The sequence below is a fragment of the Pistacia vera genome, unplaced genomic scaffold (assembly GCF_008641045.1).
Source record: "Pistacia vera cultivar Batoury unplaced genomic scaffold, PisVer_v2 Contig211, whole genome shotgun sequence".
NCBI classification, from domain to species: Eukaryota; Viridiplantae; Streptophyta; class Magnoliopsida; order Sapindales; family Anacardiaceae; genus Pistacia; species Pistacia vera.
The window spans coordinates 63,105-83,490 of NW_022196015.1; the positions used below are offsets into that span (position 1 = coordinate 63,105).

A 20,386-nucleotide genomic window follows, 5' to 3' on the forward strand; every position below is an offset into this window, starting at 1 on the left:
TGAGATGATTGAAGTGATAATGTGTTTATGGGATTGGACTCATGCAGAGAGATGACTACAACAACACCTTGAAGATCCTGAACTACTCAAATTCTTTAGGAACACAGATTTTAATGATTTAAATATTGTTGACGATGAAGATGAATAATTTAATAAAAAAATTTATTTAATTGTTTATTTGTGAAGCGTAAATGTGTGAATATTACATCTATGTTAAAATTAACTATTAATTAATTAATTTTTTTTAAATTAATTAAACTTTTAAAAACTTACGAATCTACCCTTGAAAATTACTAAACCCCCCTACAGAATTTCATTTCGCCCCTAAAATATAAAAAAAGATAAAGGGGAAAAACAAATCTAGCTGCCTTGCCTTAGTTTGTCAACTCAAATAGAGCTGGGTCAAGGACCGATCCCAAGCAGGCCAGGGCCTGGGTCCATTTTGGACTGGTCCCATTTGGGACCAGTTGCTCATGGGCCTGGGACTGATCCCATTTGGGACCAATCGCTCATGGGCCTAGCACCCATGAGCAATTTTAGGACCTGGATCAGTCCTATGGTCCTATGTGTCCCAATATGAGGTTAAATATTTTTTGTTGCTTACGGAGCTGCCATAAAGGGTTTTCGAAACATTAGAAAGATTGTTGATGGTTGCTTTTTTATGGAAAATTTGGAGGTACATTGTTGGTTGCCATTGCACAAAGCTGCAAGAATCATACACATCCCGTTGCATAGAGTATGATTGACTTTGAGAATGACAAGTCATGGACTTGTGGTGTTGGTTTTTTAAGAAATTACTTAAGATAGTGCCTAACAGTGACGAGTTGTGCATAATATCTGATAGACACAACTCTATAAAAAAAAAGGATTGCCACTATTTACCCTCTAGCAGCACATCACAAATTCTGTATGAGGCACCTTAGCGAGAACATAAAACAAAAGTTTAAGTGTAGTGGCCTCTTTCAGACATACTATATGAGTTCAAGGAACACTTCCATTAAATCTGAATCAAGAATCAAGGATGATAAGACTGCTAAGTATCTTGAGCATATTCGAGCGATGGAGTAGTAGAGCTTATTTTCCTAAAAAAAGGTTCGATGTCATGACCACAAACATAGCAGAGTCCATAAATTCGAAGTTGTTAACAGAAAAGGAGTTTCCAATTGTTGCCTTTTTTGATGCAATATAGAAGACATTGTCACGTTGGTTCCATGAGCGTCATACGAAGTTAAATAATTTTAGCACAATCCTAATTTCGTCAGTTGAAAAATTATTGCGAGAACGTATCAAACTTTCAAATACACTGTTTACCTATCCTCTCAATGCTCAAGAGTTCACCGTGCGCGGCTATGGTGTGGATGCCCTAGTTAACATTCTTAGTAAAACTTGCAACTATAAAGTTGGCATTCAACGTTTACTCAGCATTTACCATGTCCTCATGAACTAGCAACACTCAAACAATAATGCAAGCCAGATTATGGTTTAAGAATTTACACAGAACTTTGCTTTCCTCTCTATACGACAAGCCACTATATTCTGGCTTATTCAGAATTGATATATTCAGTTCCTCTAGAAAAGCAATGGGTGGTGCCGTGAGAGTTGCTCAACTAATTCATTCATCTGCCATTTAAGAAGAGAGAGAAAAAGAGTTAAACATATTCCATCAGCCTATGAGGTTTTCCTCGACAGATGAATAAGTTTTCAATTTGCAAGCAACTTGCCCATAAGAAAAGTAGTTGCCAAGATCGATCAGGTGTAGATCAAGAAAATTATCTTTGAAGCCAGAATTGAAGCCAGAATTGATCAGGCCACAAGCAAGCAACCTACCCACAAGAAAAGCAGTTGCCAGGATCGATCAGGTGCACATCAAGAAAATTATCTTCGAAGACAGAAGAAAGCAAGCCAGAATTGATCAGGCCACAAGCAAGCAATCTGTTGTTAGCATTCTTTTACCAACTCCAGCCATCGAACCTACCAAAACAGCCTTCGTAGGGCCTCCCTTGGCTTCCCTAGTCCTCTGGAAGCCAAAAACACCCATTCCCCTATGCCCTCCAACTGCTCGACAAATTGAACCAATCACCTTAACAACCAAAACCAACCAAAATATCCCCAAATTGGCACTAGAAACTAATTCATAAAATATAAAGAAATATTACTTGATCTCTCTCTTCTTCCACATCTTCATCGAAATTTGCGCCGGTGTCATTGTCTTCAGATCCAATTTTGGTGCTTGTCATCTCTTCATCTATCGGCAGGGTGTCCTCTGCCGGTGGAGCAACTTCAGTCGTCGAAAGTTGCTCCACCACAACCGCATCTATAATTTGGAGAGGGGCTAGGTTTTGCTCGGATTCTTTGTTAATCTCTACCATTTTTTGTTTGCAAACTAAAAGGAGAATGTCTTTAATAGTAAAAGATTTCAATAATGCTAGAAAACGGGAAGAAAATTCACAAAGAATGTCGGCTTCAATCTTAGGTTTTTGGCTCTCTCTCATCAGGATTTGCTTTTGACTTCACAATATTCAAATTCAACTTCTCTTTATTATACTTTTACCCATAAATGTTTAAATCCTTTACCTTAAAACTTTTTGCTGCTTTAATTACACTTAAGTATGCCAGCGTAACTTTTTAAAACTTAAAAAATATGAAAAATATTTTCAAGGTTATATTCTAAAATGCAAACTTGAGAAGGCATAAGGCTTAAATTTCCTCAAAGAATCAAGTGAAAGATTGAACATTTGGGTTTACATAGACCAACCTTCTTATTCGCACCAACTTGTGCATTTGCAAAACGCTGAGGCCTGCTGTGGACTCCTCCAACAATCACGAGATTGCCAATATCACATAGTGCACGGCGGTTTCTCCCATCTGCTGGCGCCCCAGCTTCCCTTTCCTCCTCCTGCGACTGCCTCACCTATAATAATCAAAAGAGACAACTTTTATATAAATTTTAAAGAATGAAAGAAAAAAGAGTCAAATAAGTCAGACGAGAACAAACAAAAAAAACAAAAAAAAAAAAAAGAAATTAATTGTTTAAGATTCTAGCTATTATGAACAGTACAATCTGAAAAATATGAATAACCATTTCTTGTCCTTTTTTCAAATTTTCCCGTCAATCAAACAATGTCAAGGAATTAATATAAAAAACAAAAAAAGCAAATGAGTTTCAGATATAATTCAAAACATTACAAAGAGTCACCAAGAATCAAGAGATCCACCATAAGTCCACATTATTGAGTTCAATAATTTAAATCAAACATAAAAACGGCTCAAAATCAAAAGGGTCATAAAAATTAGGAAAACCACACAAAAAGAAAAAAAAAGAAGAAGCACGAGAAATCATCAAGAAAATTAAAGATCTTTATCTTCGATATACGAAATACACGTGTGGCTTGTTGTGGAACAATGGATCTCGAAGCCATTCTTCTTTCTTCTTTTGTTGTTTGTTCTTCTTCTGAGATGTTACTGTCTATTAGTGAGAAAGAGGCGAAAGCGAGAAATGGTCTGTTTTGGAAGCTATACGATAAGGAGGGCGCTTCGCATACAACGGTCGAATTCCTTTTGATTTTAGACCGTCAGATCTTTCTTTATGATCCAACGGTCAAGGATGCGCTGCAAAATTATGGCCGTTTTACACGCACATTTTATTAGAAATTTTTTAAAAAATTAAGGAAAACATTAGAATTAATTGACCACTTAGCAATCAATGTTAGAGATTAATTTATATAAAATTAGAATTTATATTATATAAATATTTTATACCTGAATTTTAAACATTGAATTAAATATGCCCCTAAATCAGCCTTAGTCAAAGTTTAAGGTATTTCACAAAAAGATGTTATGAGAACCTTTACTATTGAAATCGGATATTGATAAGGGTATGAAATAGAAGAAGAGTCGGAAAAAGGGTCCCGGGGAAGAATCTTACACCTCACATACCATGCCAAATTACTCCAAGTAGAAAGTCCAAAATTAATTGTATCAGGGTCTTGGATTAGGACATGACGTAAGAATATATACATAATAATAATAGTATGGTCCTGATTTTGGAGGTTTAAGGCAGATAGAGATAGAGATTCAGATTGAGATTGGTTTCATACATATAATTCAAACCTTTCTAGATTCACCTTTAGGAAAATAAAATAGATATCAATATAAAAAATTCTCACTGTAATCTTAGGGCATATCCTCAACATTTATTCATTAAACCCCTATGTCATGTGGGACACATGGGAGCAGTAACCCCTGAATCTGATTACAAATTATATAAAGTAGGTTAAAATCATTAGTCATAATATATATGATTAACATAAATGGTTAAATCAACTTTTCAAAAGTTCTACTTTAAGAAAGCAATCGCCGGAAGATTAATGTGCACACATATTAATGATTACCAAACCTACTAACACCAACTCCAAATCCTTTTCATTCTTAAGATAAATTTTCAACCTCATTAATGATAGAATAATTTTAAAATCAACATAAATTTAAAATACCATAATTGCACAAGGGAGAATTTACTTGAGAGTTCTAGAAGGGAGAATTTACTTGAGAGTTCTAAAATACTACGTTGTTAAGTTGTTAAAATTTGCCCTTTAACAAGTTAATAAATATTATCAAATTGCCTGAGACTTAATAATAGGGTGAACACCACTACTAATAAAACTTAAATTTAACTGATATATATATATATATATATATAATTTCATCCTCTTAATTGATTTCTTTGGTCTGACAATTATGAACATACCCAAGTAAAGTCATGATTCAGTCCACATTGAACCTGTTGGTTCACGTGAATGACTCTTGTTTTATTCATATTATAAAATGATCTACTTTAATTTATAGTTTCTCTTGAAGAACTTTAAGATATGTCAACTTATAAAGTTGGCCCATATAATACTTAGTTTCCTAATATGAGAATTCGAGGTAGAAGAAAGCTACTTTATTTGCATGCACTGCATTCCTCCTTTTAACCTTTGTTTCTTTATTGATTTAAGTGAAAGCTTTGAACCAAAAAGCCAATAGCTAGAGAATCACATCTCTCAACTTTTTCTAGAACCCATTCCTTATTGTAATTTAACAGATTCTTTGTTTTATATTTTATTGAGATTGTTGATTGATTTTCATGATTTGTATTTGATTAAGATTGTTTTGTCAATTATCAATGAGAAGATTTCACAGGGAAACTGAGTGAGTGATTTGAAGTGTTTTTATTATAATGGTTGGTGTGCTATATATGTGGAAGAATACTTGACTATATATATATATATTGAAAATCCATAAATCCCCCAACACTTGCTTCGCAAACGCTGCTTTAAAGATGAAACCCCCGCCAAACCTGCAGTCTTTTAAAAGCATGAAAGAATGGCCCTTGATCATGCTGGTGCTCATAAAGGAGCTTGAAAATTGATATTACTTAACTATTAATATTGACCTGAAAATTGATATTAAGGTAGGTAATGCTATTTAACAGAGTAACTTGAAAACTTTAGTGTTGAAAGCACCAAGACCAATGGCCAGATGGGACTATGATGAAAATACAGCAACGATAGTGAATTCTGTCACCAAGAACTTGACACAGTTTTATCATTCAACTGACGCCAAACAGTCATTACAATTTACCATTGATGGTTAGTCCTACTATACATAAAATCATAAGCAAAAATCAACAAATAAGTTAAGTTTTAGATGTGCAATTGGATTCTAGTCCTCTAAGCCTGGCTCTGATGACTCGTCGTCGTCCAGTGGCCTTTGACAAGCAAAGGGCGGAGGAGGAGGGTCAACAGTCGATGTGCCCCCTAGTATCATCAGCACCTCACCCATGGAAGGTCTCATACGTTCATCAGTTTGAAGGCACCAAAATGCAATTCTCAACACACACTCCAGCTCTTGAGGATCAACTTCACTATCTATTCTTTTATCGACTATCCTCTCTGCATTTCCCTCCATCCATTCCTTGTAAGCCCACTCACAAACATTTTCAACTTCTTGACATCTGCCGCTTACTAGCATCAACACCATCTTGCCAAAATCTTCCACATCTTTTGCTGCAGGAACACAATTGAATGATGCCTCACCATGAAAAATGCCAAGGCCAAAATCAGTCACTTTTGCCTCAAAATCTTCATCCAAGACTACATTTTCACATTTCAGATTCCCATGGCTTACAAACTCCCTACACTCAGTGTGCAAATAACAAAGCGCCCTGGCCACGGACGAGCAAATGTCAACTCTCCTTTTCCAGTTCAGTTTCCTACACAATTTGGAATGTTGTATATATTTTTCTAGAGAACCATTCTTGGCAAATTCATAGACAAGATATTTGTGACTTAACTCACAACAATAACCCTCCAGCTTGACAAGGTTTTTGTGATGAATGGTCCCTATCTTTGACACTGCACTTCGGAATTTCCTCTCTGCTATGGTTGCATCCATCTTCTTGATAGCAATTGGTTGGCTGTCTGCTCGCATGCCTTTGAACATCTTTGGCCCTATTTGGTACTTGAAGTTCGCTGAAAGCTCCTTGATTTCACTGAAGGATAACATAACCAAACCCTTTGAGTTAGGGCCTGTAAAAGCTAATGCAGCTCTCCTCCTAATAGACTTTCTTCTTCTGTACAGGAAAATTCCAATCCCAAACTGAATGACAATAAATACAACAACTGTGCCTGAAGCTGCCCCAATTAGACAAGGAATGCAAAGCCTGTAAGATTGTATGAGTTGAGAAGTTGGTGGGGACTTCATTGTGAAACTGGGTTTAGCAGCTAATGGATCTGAATACAAACACTTCCTAGTGAAAGATACAGAACTAAGTGAGGGGTCTGAATAGCCACTCACGTACTGAGTTGTCATCATTCGGCATTCTGCAGTCCTATTGTTTGTGAAGGTTACTGCTGTACATTGTGGATCACGCATGCACGCCAGTTTACATTGCTGCAAACTTAACTGATAAATTGAATCATTTGCTGGGAAAATTCCATACAGTAACATGTGCTCATATTCAACCAAATCAGCACCAGAATTGCACTCCTGCGGATGTGGAAACAAACATTTTGTGCTGGTAGTAGATATGGACTTGAACAGGCATTTGCAGTCAGGGGAACCAGATGCATTGAATACACAAATGCCCTGCTCACCACAGGTTGCAAAGACATTGCACTGATTTTCAACAGCTTGCCAAACTGATCTCCATGACTGTGAAGCCTCTACCCATGAATACAACCGCAGATTACCATCTGCATTGAGCCTAAGAAACCGGAATTTGACAGAGTCACCATGATCTTCTCCAAAGGCAGACCAAACAGGCTCCAAATTTTGATCCATAAGTTGAAAGGTTCCATTTGAGGTGAGAACAGCACTGAGATTCAAATGGGAAGGGCTTCCACTTTTCCAATAAGCAATACTATCCCATCTTAGTAGTAATTGTCCCAGAGAATTCATGTACAGACTATAGGAACTTGACAGGGGATCTATGGTAGAGGGTCTGAGTGTACTAAAAATAGATAACTTCTGCCCAGGAAGAAGCGTATCCGATGGAGTATCAAAGCTTTGCCAAACCACATCTTTCCTTTCATTTAGTAAAACAAAATTGCCATCGTCTTGCAGAACAGCTGAAGCAACAGACAATTGGCTTGTTTTAGTTGTCCATACAGTGACTCCCTTTGAGGAGTCAAATAAAACCAGTTCCCCATTTGGTGAAAGCTGGAAATAAGACTGGTTACCAACAGTGGCATCACCCCCAGCAATCCAAACTACAGTTTGTTCAGCAGCAGGAATCAATTTGGAATTGTAACGAACCCCCACACTAAACTGGTTAGGCTGATCAGAACAATTAAAGAATCCAAGTGCAAAATCACTATTGGAAGAGAACCAAAAGTCATTTTCCACTACAGAAAGTTTTGAGCCCAGGGGAATTTGTGAAACTGCAACTCTAAATAGCAAAAACAACCCAATAGAGATACGTAGGAGGAAAGATGAACGAAGGAAGAATGGCTTCTGTTGAAGCATATTTGAATATGCTTAGAGATGCAACAAAGCAACAAATGAGTCCACTGAACACTCTAAAACCTCTGTATCAGATAAGCAAATTAGAGTTATTGAACCACATTTTCAGAAGATTCAGGCAATAAACATGTAAAATAGTAGGCAACTGGAAAACTTTTCAGGATTAAGCATAATAAAGCTTATAAAAATAATAGATAACAGTATAAACTTTTTCGGCTATGACCACTTCAACGCAACAAATCAAAGATATGAATCACATTTCAATATTGCGTACGCAAGAACAGACTGAAACATTGAAATTTGAAGAATTTAGTGCTTAAAATCAAAGAAGGAACACTGAAATAAATAAAAATGGACAAAATACAATTCAAGAGGGAACTCAATATTCATAAGTTTGGTACCTGAAAAGACATTCAAGCCACCAGAAATTGAAGAAGCCAGCACAGAATACCCCCTTCACCATAATAACAAATTCCCATGTTCAAGTTTGGGCCCAAAACCAAAACCAAAATCAACATCATATAAGCATCAAAAACTTGACCAAAGAAACCAACAGTTAAAAGAGTAATCAATGAAAGAACATAGAATAGCATATATATTTGACTTCTTAACAATATTTGGTGACATGAATGACCTGTAAATGAAGAAAAAAATGGAAACCTCCTTTTTTTATTATCAAGTGTAGGTAAAGCTTAAAAAAAAGGGATAATGAAATTCAAAGTTGAAACTTTTAAGCACATGGGACCCAAATAGGCCAGAGGGATCAATAATGTGGGCCGTCAAATCACTTTCAGAGATAGATAAAAGTAGACTCAAGAAACTGATACTGCAGACCCATTTGCATTGAAGATTAGAAGGCTGTTAAATTTACAAGTATGAACTGGCAACCAGTCACCGAGTCAAAGATGAAATGTGTTGTTTTATTATTTTAGAGTAACAAAACCGGAAAAAAAAAAATAAAAAAGAAAGGGCCAAGATTTAAACATTCCCAGAAAATATTTTCTTGGAGAAAATGAACACCCTACGTGTGAAGGAAAAAGATTTACCGGAAAACAAACAACCGGTGTCTAGGAGAAAAACAAGGATATACTAGACCGACATACACTCTAGTTGAAGAAAGTTAAAAGTAAACAAAAGGAAGAAAGTCTCTAAAGTGGAACTAAAGAGAGAAAATGGGACACAATGTTACTTGTTTGTCAACAGATTTATATGTAGAAGACTCGAGATTTAATATACTTTTGTAAAGAGACTGTGTTTATGAGACTTGAAAGGAGGTGGGTTTAGAAGAGAGCGTGATTTGGAGGACAATGAGACCCTAAAAATCGAAGGAAAGTGACAGGAGTAGAGAGTGTTTCGAAGAAGAAGAAGAAGATAAACATGAGTGTGAAAGCAAAGGTAGGGTGGTGTTTCTTTACTAATGCCATTTCCCGTAAACGCCTTAAAATATTTTTATCAAGCAAAAGTCCTAAGATTTTAACGATTATCAAACATTCCCCATTCGATTTAATAAGGGGTTTCTTTAAAAAAAAAAAAAAATGATTTATTTCCTATCTTTTTTATTTTTTTTCTTTTACTACTTTAATTTTTCTTTGCTAGCATCCAAATTCAGCAAATATGTGTCACTCAATAAGAGTAAAAGTTGGAATATCTAAATTTTCAAATGAATTATGAGATTAGTGATATGAATTATACTATTATATGTTAATAGTATATTATTATTATTATTATCACATTTTAAGAATAAACACAATTTAATAAATGTGGAGGGTGGTCCAATTTCAAATAATCTCTCACCAGTCACCAACAAGAATAATATATTTAAGCCTAAAATAGGACACGTATATTAATTTATTTTTCAATAAAAACCTTGCACAATACTAATAAAATTAAATATAAATCTATAATTTGATAAATTGGTATTAAAGTATTTGAAATTGAAAAATGCTTTCCTTACAAAGACCCATATAAAGAGGACTACAAAGTGACATCGTCCAAAAGAAAAAAAATAAAGAAAAAACGGAAAAAAAAGAGAGAAGTCATGAAAATCAAAAGTCGAAGGCTCCGTTTGGTTCAAAATTTGGGGGTTTTGGGAAAAGTTTTTTGAAAAAAGTTAAAAAAAAGTTGAATTGGGTGGGTATTACGATGTAGGATTTATAAATTACTAAAATACCTCCTATATTTGTTTATTTACAAAACACCCCCTATAATAAAATCTTAAAAGTTAACAAAAACACCCCCAACCCAATGTCAAATACGGACAGCCGGCCACCACCGCCGGAGGGTGGCCGGGTTCACTGTATTGGCGCATGACCGGCTAGATCTTGCCGGTCGTGTGCCGATATGGCCTTTGCCGGCCAGATCCACAAAGGCCAGATCTACGGCCAGATCTGACCGTATTTTCTCGTCAACGACGACCAACAAGTCAACGACGACCGTTTGTTGGCCGTCGTTATAAACAGTTACGGCTAAAGATCTGGCCTTTTCCGGCCAGATCCACCGTGGATCTGACCGGAAAAGGCTAGATCGGTGCACTACCGGCCAGATTCAGCCGGTAGTGCGCTATCCTAACAGATTCCGGCTATTTTCCGGTAGTGGTGGCCAGAATCTGGTAAATATGAATTACTGGGGTGTTTTTGTAATTTTTAAAAAAATATTTAGGGGTATTTAATTAAATTATCAAATTTAAGGGGTTTAAAAAAGTTGAATAATATTGGGAATAGTATTCTCAAAAATCTGGGCTCCGTTTGGTTCACAATTGGGTGTTTTTGGGAAAAGTTTTTTGAAAAAAGTAAAAAAAAAGTTGAATTGGGCGGGTATTACGATGTAGGATTTATAAATTATAAAATACCCCCTATATTTGTTTCTTTACAAAACACCCCCTATAATAAAATCTTAAAAGTTAACAAAAACACCCCCAACCCAATGTCAAATACGGACAGCCGGCCACTACCGCCGGAGGGTGGCCGGAGTTGCTGTAACAAAAACATTAAAAATATTTAGGGGTATTTAATTGAATTAACAAATTTAGGGGGTTTAAAAAATGTTGAATAAGTTGAATAATATTGTGAGTTTTTGGGTATTTTACTGTTTAACTTTTTTGGGAATACTAAAAGTAGTTTCCCAATTGGCAACCAAAGGAGCCTGATTTTGAGTATTTTACTGTTTAACTTTTTTGAAAATACTAAAATAGATTCCTAAAACTGAAACAAACGCAGCCGAAATTATCTTCGTGTCTTTGTAAAACTACCGTTTGAAATTATTGTACTTTAAAGATAGGTACAAGAAACGTAGCAAGTGGCAAGAAATACAAAATTTGGTGGACGCACGTGATGGTCAACAGAACGAGGTAATGAAAGGCCACGCGTCTCCATTTAATTAATTAATGTAACTAGTCGGCATTGTGTGATCAATTCTAACCCAGTACCCAACTAATGCCCCACTCATTCTTCAAAGAATCTGAATGTCAGAATGTTCTTTTCATAAGTCCCCTAATTTGCACTAAATTACACCTGACTCCATCACGTTACCCTTTTTTTTTTTTTTTCTTTTCCTTTATAAACTAATTCTTTTAGATGTTTAATACAAAATATTTCGATTTCGATTACTATTTTCAAAATTTAATCACCTTGATAGTGTTAGTGATTATGGTGGGGACTCTTGTAAAATAAGGAAGTGCAAAAATCCACCCAAATTCGGAAATCTGAACCCAATCAATCTACTACGTTGATTTGGGTATGTTTGTTTAATGGTTAATCGGATCATATTAATCCCAAGAAACTTGGATTAAAATTTTGTATATAATTTTATTATATATTCAAATAAGACCACAAAGTTAGAATTTTGGTTAAATGAAGTCTATTTTATGTTAAAAAAACAAGTAATATTAACATAATTATATAATGCGATGTTAAGGGTGAAATGCAACTAGTTGAATAATGTCAAGTCAACTTAATTGGCAATTGCTCGCTTGGTCTTATGTTCATTTATTAAGTTGGTGTGAGATAAGTGACATATTAACTTATGTGAAAATTCAATGAATACATACATTTAATTTATTTGCATTTTGTCTTAATCTAAACATTATCATTTCTTTTTCACTTATTTTCTTATTTTATTCGTTCTTCGTTTGATTTTTAAACATTTAATTTATTTTTCTTAACGGAAACATTATCATTTCTTTTTCACTTATTTTCTTATTTTTATTCATTCTTCGTTTGATATGTAGTAAAAAAAAAAAATGATAATTTATTTCTTAACTTTTTTTTTTCAAGTGTCACAATACGGTGACAAAGTGAGAAATAGAATGGCAGTTACTATTTATAGATCAACATATTTGAAATTCTCTTTTAAATTCTTAATGAATTTATTTGAACCTAAAAGACAAAACTTTGGAAATGCATAGTTTTTTATTAAGAGAATCAGTGATTTAATAACCGACCTCGGGTGAAACCCAGCAAAGTTGTTGGGTCCTGAGTTGACCGGTTTAACTAATTTGACCGACCAGTCAAACTGGGTGTCCAAAAAATTAAAATTCGGTAAATATATCCCTAAAAATTATAATAAAGTCCCCACAAGTTTGGAATTTAGCAAACTCACCCCAAATACAAATCAGTGGTCAACTGGTTGGCAGTGGAGATACACTAAATGCAATCACAATCATCCTTTGAGCCATTCTCTAGAAAATCTACCCAAGATCAAGATCTTACCATCGTTGACGTCGACAAACCAAGTCAGATCTCACCACCGCCGGCGTTGACAACCCTTCCCATCACCAGAAAATACTCCCCTTAGCCTCTTGATCAAAACCTATCTCACCCCACCCTTGTTTGCCTCAGCAGTTGTCAACAACAGCTAGCTATTGTCACTGTAGGTTTTTTCGATTTTTAGTCGGTTCACTCACCAACCATCACCTCCATCGCAACAATTGCACTTATCGGCCTTTCCACTTCAAAACCCCCAACATCCAAACCTTTAATTGTTCACCGATCATCATCATAATTTCTAAGGTTTTCGATGAATAAGGAAATTGGTAACCCGACTCAGTGAGGTCTTGGGGCCCAGTTGAACCAGCTCGACCGGATCTGGTTTCAAAACATTGATTTAAAATCTAAATAATGTGAGGTAAATGCTATAGGTTTGTATTCATTTATGCATCCCATTTGTCTCAACACAATCTAGTTATCATTAATAATAAAACTTTTATTACGATTATATATATAAGATGCTGATTTATATTGTATTTGAGACAAATGGCATCCCATGAAAATCTAACTTTTGTTATAAACAAAAAATAATTCAAATTTAGACTTGTAAGTTTTAAATTATGATCTAGTTTTTGAGAAAAAAAAAAATTGGTAGTATTTATCTCTTTAATCAAAAAAATGAATAGAGTTACATGTCTAATCATTTCTTCGTTTTCTCGAGAAAGTACGCAATCAAAGAGCAATATGCAGCCACCGTTGAGTGAGAAATCATGAACATGACGAGTTTCATTTCATCATATCATCAAATTGCAATTCATTCAACAGTAATTTTAGTTACAAATTAATTTTCTCAGGTTCAAACCTATAAGTACAGATCATGACTACTAGTAAAAATTATAACTGGTTGAAGTCAATTAGCTGTGAGGGTTTGCGTTTCTTAAAGATGCGGATTTCAATATTGAAAGATGATAATGAACCAGGGTTATATTCTATGGGCCTAAAACCTCCTTGATTATATTCTCTCAACTATTGTGGTACTGAGATGCCCATAAAGAAGAATACCAAAATTATTTTGTTTCGAAGCTGTAATTCAAGTTACAGATTGGAGAAAGCCAAGACTAGCAGAAGCTACATGCAACATTGTGGACAAATGCAAAGGTTCAATATGTAGATGTTAAGATCTACGGTTGCTGAAGTAGGGTCTGATCTTGTGAGATTGAGGTCAGTGACAATCTGCTGCACCTGCACACACACACACAAAGGAACCCACGCGAAGTGAACGAAAAACACTAGGGTGGTGTTTGTCGTAAGCACTTCAATGCTCAAGTCAGTAAAAAAAATGAAGGCTTTTTAGTAAGGATTAAGGGAAATGAAGGATTACTATTGGCTTAGTAGGGAATTAAGACCACGGAAATGGTGTATAACTCTCAAGAGTGAGGACTAGGGGGTAAAAGGTGTAATGTTCAATGCCTAAACAATGGGGTGACCCTGTTTATATAGTAGTTGTGGGATTTTCATCTCCCAGTAGGTTCGGAATCCATATAGGAGGAGATCTAGTGAATCAGGAAAACCTTGATTCATTTGCCTCATTAGTAGCAAGAGTCCTAATTCATCCAAGATACGAAATCTTGGATGGTTTAGGATAGAAATGAAGAGGAAGAATCCTACTTACCTTGTTTCGGAGGCCTAGCCTTTGGTGGGCTGTTGTCGAAGCCCTTTCTAGAAGGTTGTTGGACTTGGGCCCAAGTCACAGTATCAGGCACTGACCTAACCAAAGTTGGACCACGTCTTTAGGCCTTTGTGATAGAAGATGTAGGCCTAGGCCTAATAGAGGCCCATGTGATTTTTGACCCCCACAATTAGTTCCCCCCCCACCCCCCCCACCCTGTAAGCTAAAAAGTATTTAGCTTGGAGAGTAGTTGGTCCGGTGGGAGGTTGATCATGCTATTAGGCAGTCTACCGGGACGAGCAAGTGCTCTCTTGACCGAACGGATGTGTAGCGTCTTGGTGAGACGCACAATGCTTCCATTGTTTGTAACCTCATGCTCTTGCACAATTGACTCCATTCGGCTGGTTGAGTCGGTTGTTAGGATATGGGGTGTGGTCTTGGCAGCTATGTTCGCTCGGCTGACTGAGCTGAGTGACAGGGTGCAAGATGTGTCCTTGAGTAATATTCAATCAGCTGGTAAGACTGAACACCTGTATGGTCTGAATATGTGATGCTTGTCTTTTGTACTAAGATAGGGTCGGCTCGTTTAGACGAGTCGAGTCTTGTTTGAGTGACTTGGTGGCACTTTGGAAGTCGGACACGTGTATTATAGGGTTTCGCCAAGTTTGAGCTGGAGAATGAAGATTGCGGATCTTAGAGTGACTCTGCCACGTAACATGTGTACGATAGAGATCAACTTCTCATTTTTTGAGCGGGAATGAAAAAGGTCATGCCCAATCGCCAGGCACCACGTGGCCTCTCTGACAGAATAGGCATGCGAACGAAGGATAAATCCCTAAGACATCTCTTCGTTTTTTCATTTCGTTTTTGATATTTGAATTTCTTCTTTTTCAGCTTACTTAAGAAATTTTTCACTACGGTGGCGATTTAGGCGAATCTTTCCTCTGTTCACGATAAAATCTCTAGTCCTTTTCAAATATGAGTTTGTTCGTCTTGTTGTTCTGTTATTTGCGTCCTTGGAGCAAAATTTTGGCATGTTTAGGATAGTTTTTGGAGAAGTTTTGAGGGAGTTTAGAGTTTCTGTGTTTTCCCGGTTTGGTTCAATAAAGTTTTTGGTAGATTTCGATCCAGAGTAGTGTCAAACATATATTTTTGTTTGGCAAAGAGAGAAAGGTTTTCTAAGCGAGGAGCCAATTTCTTATAGAGACTGGTTAATTCATTGGTGGTTCAAGCTTTCTGGGTTTCAAGGGAAGAAAGGAAGAAGAAGTCAAGTTATTTAGTAATTCCATTCAGTTCGTCTCGGTCTTCTTGTCCAAGTCGAGCATAGCATTGGGTTTGGTGCGAGATCAATCGAGTCAGCATAACCTCAACCATCCGGTCAGTCTATAAGACCGAGTCGGGCGTGAAAGGTTATTGAAGTGTAGCACGATGTCACATTCTGGGTCGAGTGAAGATCACATGGAGTTGGATGTAGGGGACGAGTACAAGTGTGCCCCCACTATGGTCATAACGCCAGAGGGTGATGTCCCAGTAGGCATTCCCAAAGAGGTGAACGTAGCAATCTCCCAACCAGGTGATACTGTCGAGTCGAGTGGTAGTAGTTCGGATGGGCAAGGGACGTGTAGGGAAGAGACAGAGGATAAGTAGGAAGGCTTCGATAGTGATGCTTCAACCAATGATGGCTCGATAAAGGAGCCTAGCCGATCGGGTAATGGGATCCTAGGTGCCAACTATCTGCCTTTGCTTAAGGAGAATGATTAGTGACGGATCCAGATGTAGTACTACATCCCTAGTTCAGTGGAGATTAGGATCCCTAAGAGTTACGAATGGGTCGACTAGGAAGCTAAGGGATGGGTGAGTGCATATGAGATATGGTTTCATGATGGATTGCGCCTCCCCATACCTTAACTCGTCTGGGAAGTATTGAATCACTTTATAATCGTGCCAACATAGATCATGCCGAACTCTTGGAGGCTGTTATTGTCCTTGGAGGTGTTGCACGTCCAAAACTGAGTCATGTTCAGTCTGCATGAATTCTTGTACTCCTACTATCTGAAAGAGCACGATCGAGAGAAGGGTAGATACTCAATCACCCTTAAGCACGACCGACACCATTTGGTGACAAACTTAAGGTCGAGCAATAAGAACTAAAAGAAGCGATTTTTCTTCATAAGGGGCGAGGCTATATTTGGCGACAGAGGTCGGGGGGAGATTCCGTACACATGGAAAGCTACGGGTGAGAGTCTGATTCTTACTTTTACTTTTAATTACTAAGTCTTATTTTCCTTTTCTGTTGTAGATCCAGACTTCAACCGAGCTTGTCAAAGTGGAGACAGTCTTGACGTGACAATTAGACAAGTCCTTGCCATCCCCATGGAAGAGAGAGATTGGAGGGTGATCCTAAAAGATTCCAACCTAAGGATGAGTCATCTGTGGGTTGGAATGAAGGTTGTTCAAAGAGGTATCCCCTTCTCCTCGTCGAAGCAGCTATAGCACGTGCTATTGATTCACTACAACAATCAAATTATATTCGGCCACTCATTTCCTCATCCACTAACACCTGAGGAGTTTGCCATTACAGAGAGGTTGATGAGGAATCTGAAGGTGGATATCCCGGATGCAAGTGATGTGGCCATGTGATGCAGGGCCAAGAGGAAGAGGTAGTCAGCCCCAAGTGAGGTTCAAGGTTAGCATACCGAGTTGACTCCCATAGTCAGTCAGTCAGTCATCAGCTGGAGCTAGATCATATAAGGAAGTTCCTTTTGAAGAGGATGAAAATGTGACTATCAACCTTCCCAATATGGCATCAATTTACTCTGATGCAGCTGGGATGGGTAACCTGGCTGAGTCATTCTTGCTGCTGGCTGATGAGGCTCGACTGAACCAGATGGGGCTGACAGCTGCAACCGAGTGGGCAGTGACCAGCAACTTCAGGTACCTTCCAATTTCTATTCTTTTTCCACTAAGTTATGGAACTAACTCTCAGGATTTCTTGCAGGCGCTGAGCGGGACACTCTATTTGAAGAAGGCCGTGGTCTCTCAAGATGCACAGATCCAGGAGTTATCCAAGTCCAACACTGGTCTGAGAACTCGGGAGGCTCAAGCTTTGAAGAACGCAATGGAGAGTCTGGCCAAACAGCGACATGCTGAGTCAAAGTTGGCTGACTTGAAGAGGGCGCTAGTCTAAGGTGAGAAGGCACTCTCCGATGTGAGGAAAGAACTAGCTGAGAAGTAGGAAAAGTCGGCTACACTCCGAGAGCATTGCAAATCCATTATTGAGGACGCTATGATCAAGGCTAATGCCGAGCTAATGAAAGAATACAAGGTCGGGAACACTTCGCATTGGGATCCTGATGGTGACATTGAGCTTTAAGAGGAGATAAAGGCTGAAACAATCGATGCCGATGACCAAATGGATGGCGGGTGAGTTGAATCCGATCCGAAAGATCAAATGGAATTTGTTCAAGATCAGGAGGAGACTTTGGCAGGTTCGACTGAGTCCACCAAGGATGCGGCCGTTGCTAGTGGGTCGACTGATCAAGAAAAGGAAGTCGAGCCAACTGGAGGTCAGTCGACCCAGGAGGATTAGATAGATCTTATTGACCCTTAATTTTTGTGTAATTTCTAACTGACTTTCTAGGCGCGTGGCGCCTTGTTCAATTTTGCTTATGTAAACTCTTACCAATCAGGCTCCGAACTTTTAATTGACCAGTTTATGTTCGTCTTTTTACTCAGTATTCTGGTTTTCTTATGTTGCCGAGTGGTTTTGCATGCTTGGAATGTTTTTGATTTTCCAGGAATCCAAGTGCTTGGGCCAAGTGCCCGAATCCCTTGACGTATGTGCCCAAGGATTCGGTTGCCCTAGCTGACTATTGTTGTAAGTCAGTGTAGATTGGGTGTTTCGGGCTTGGTCGGCATGGTCGGCATGGTCAACCATCTATGGAAGCCGTTACATTAATAGACTTGAATCTAATTGTTATGAGGCTTTGTCGGTATGGCCAGCTGTGTACTTATGGGAGTTTAATAACTTTAGTTGATTCTATGTACGTGAGGCCTGGTCAGCGTGACATCTATGTGGTTCAAACCTTGCGACCGAGTTCATGTAATTAAAATTTTTTTGTAGATGCTAAGTCTCGAGGCCCTGTCTGTGTGATCAACTATCGATGTAATTTGGGCCTCGTGATCAATTCAATATGAATCACTTGTAGTTGAAAAATTTGTAGATGTTAAAAGTGCCAAGGCCTTGTCGGTGTGACCGACTGTTGATGTAATTCGGGTCTTCCAACGAGTCGATTTAAATCCATTAAAGTTGAGAAATTTTGTAGATGTAAGTACCGAGGCCTTGTCAGCGTGACTGATTGTCAATGTAATTCAGGCCTTGCAACCGAGTCAATGTAAATCCATTGAAGTTAAAAAGTTTCGTAGATGTAAGTACCGAGGCCCTATCAGCATGACCAACTGTTGATGTAATTCGGGCCTCGTAATCGAGTCGATGTAAATCCCTTGAAGTTGAGAAATTTTATAGATGTAAGTACTGAGGCCTTGTCGGCGTGACTGACTGTCGATGTAATTCGAGCCTCGTAACCGAGTCGATGTAAATCCAATGAAGTTGAAAATATTCTTAGGTGTAAGTACTGAGGCTGTAATGTCTCACTAGGTAAGTATTCACTGAGTATCCTATAGAGAGAATCCAGAGAATTGCTAGCCTAAAAAGGGTGTTCATCTAAAAATTTTATCCTTATTCCAGTTATAACATACTATTACACAAAGATTATTTCTCACATATATAAATCCACAGTAAATTTCTTCATTGAGACAGTGTGTGCAATCCTCTTGCTAGCTTGACGTCTCCCGACCACTACAATCTAATACCTTCACAAATAAGGAAAGCAACGGGGTGAGCTCTAAATGCTCAGTAAGTAAACCAAATCTAACCATGCTCTTACTCCACTGTCCCCATTTTTGCTGTACTGCTTCTAAATTTCTGCTTGCTTTCGCTCTTTATTCTCAGGCGTACTACTTAGCAGTCTTTTTTTTTTTTTTTTTTCTCAAATCTTTCTAAATCCTTCTAGTGTTGTGCTATTCTTTATCATTTTATTTCTCTTCTCTACTAGATTATAACTTTATGTTTCTTTCTCTACTCAACAAATCTCTAAGTTTCCTTACTATTTGTCATGTTTCTAATTTCTGTTCTTTTCTAGCATGTATCTAATTTATGTTCTTTTCTTGTATATCTCTAATTTCCTTTCTATTCTCGTAGGCTTCTATTTTCTTTTCTTCTCTATTCTCATTGGTTTCTATTTTCTTTTCTTCTCTATTCTCATAGGCTTTTATTTTCTTTTCCTGATTAGTCAGACACGCAATAATAAAATAAACTGTTTAATCTATGCATACGATGCAATGCACATAAAATGTCTGATGCATATGCAAATGATCATGTTTGTATTCTTTCTGAAAATTCTTTTCTAATTCTTTTTTAAATTCTTTCTGTTTTCCATTTCTTATTCTATTTTTCTCTCTTTTTGAAATTCTTTCTATATTCTATTTCTTATTCTATTTTCTTTCTTTCTGAAATTCTTTTTGTATTCTATTCTGCTTTGCTGATCGGACTAGGCTGAGACATGGATTTGGAACCCCAGCTATGTGAGCGTATTCTGAAATTCTTTCTGGGTACAGTCCTCATCCACATGCACTTCTAGCGGATTGTACAATTCTGTTTTCTATTCTGAAGCCGCTCACTGATGGCGGTGTGCATGTGGGAAACTTCTACATCACCACTAGCTAACGTAGTGAATGCTCACAGGTTCCCCATCGTAACAGCCCTCTGAAAACATGCTCTGTAAATCTTCGAAATAACTAGCTAGACATTTCCAATAATTATAAAATTTCTTAAATATGTGCTATGCTATGTCATGCATTTATATGCTATCTATGTATGATCCCAAAATACATGTCTGACTCTGGCATGTATTCTATTAATTCTAAGGATTTTATTTCTATACTTTTTTTG

At 37.4% G+C, this 20,386-nt stretch overlaps 1 protein-coding gene across 1 annotated transcript; it reads right to left on the reverse strand.

Moving 5' to 3' along the window:
• Window positions 1–5,476: 5,476 nt before the first annotated feature.
• Window positions 5,477–8,026, reverse strand: LOC116129351 (G-type lectin S-receptor-like serine/threonine-protein kinase SD3-1). Its single transcript, XM_031415094.1, has one exon. The coding sequence runs from the start codon at window positions 8,005–8,007 to the stop codon at window positions 5,704–5,706; it is 2,304 nt and encodes a 767-aa protein (XP_031270954.1). The 5' UTR covers window positions 8,008–8,026; the 3' UTR covers window positions 5,477–5,703.
• Window positions 8,027–20,386: the final 12,360 nt, after the last annotated feature.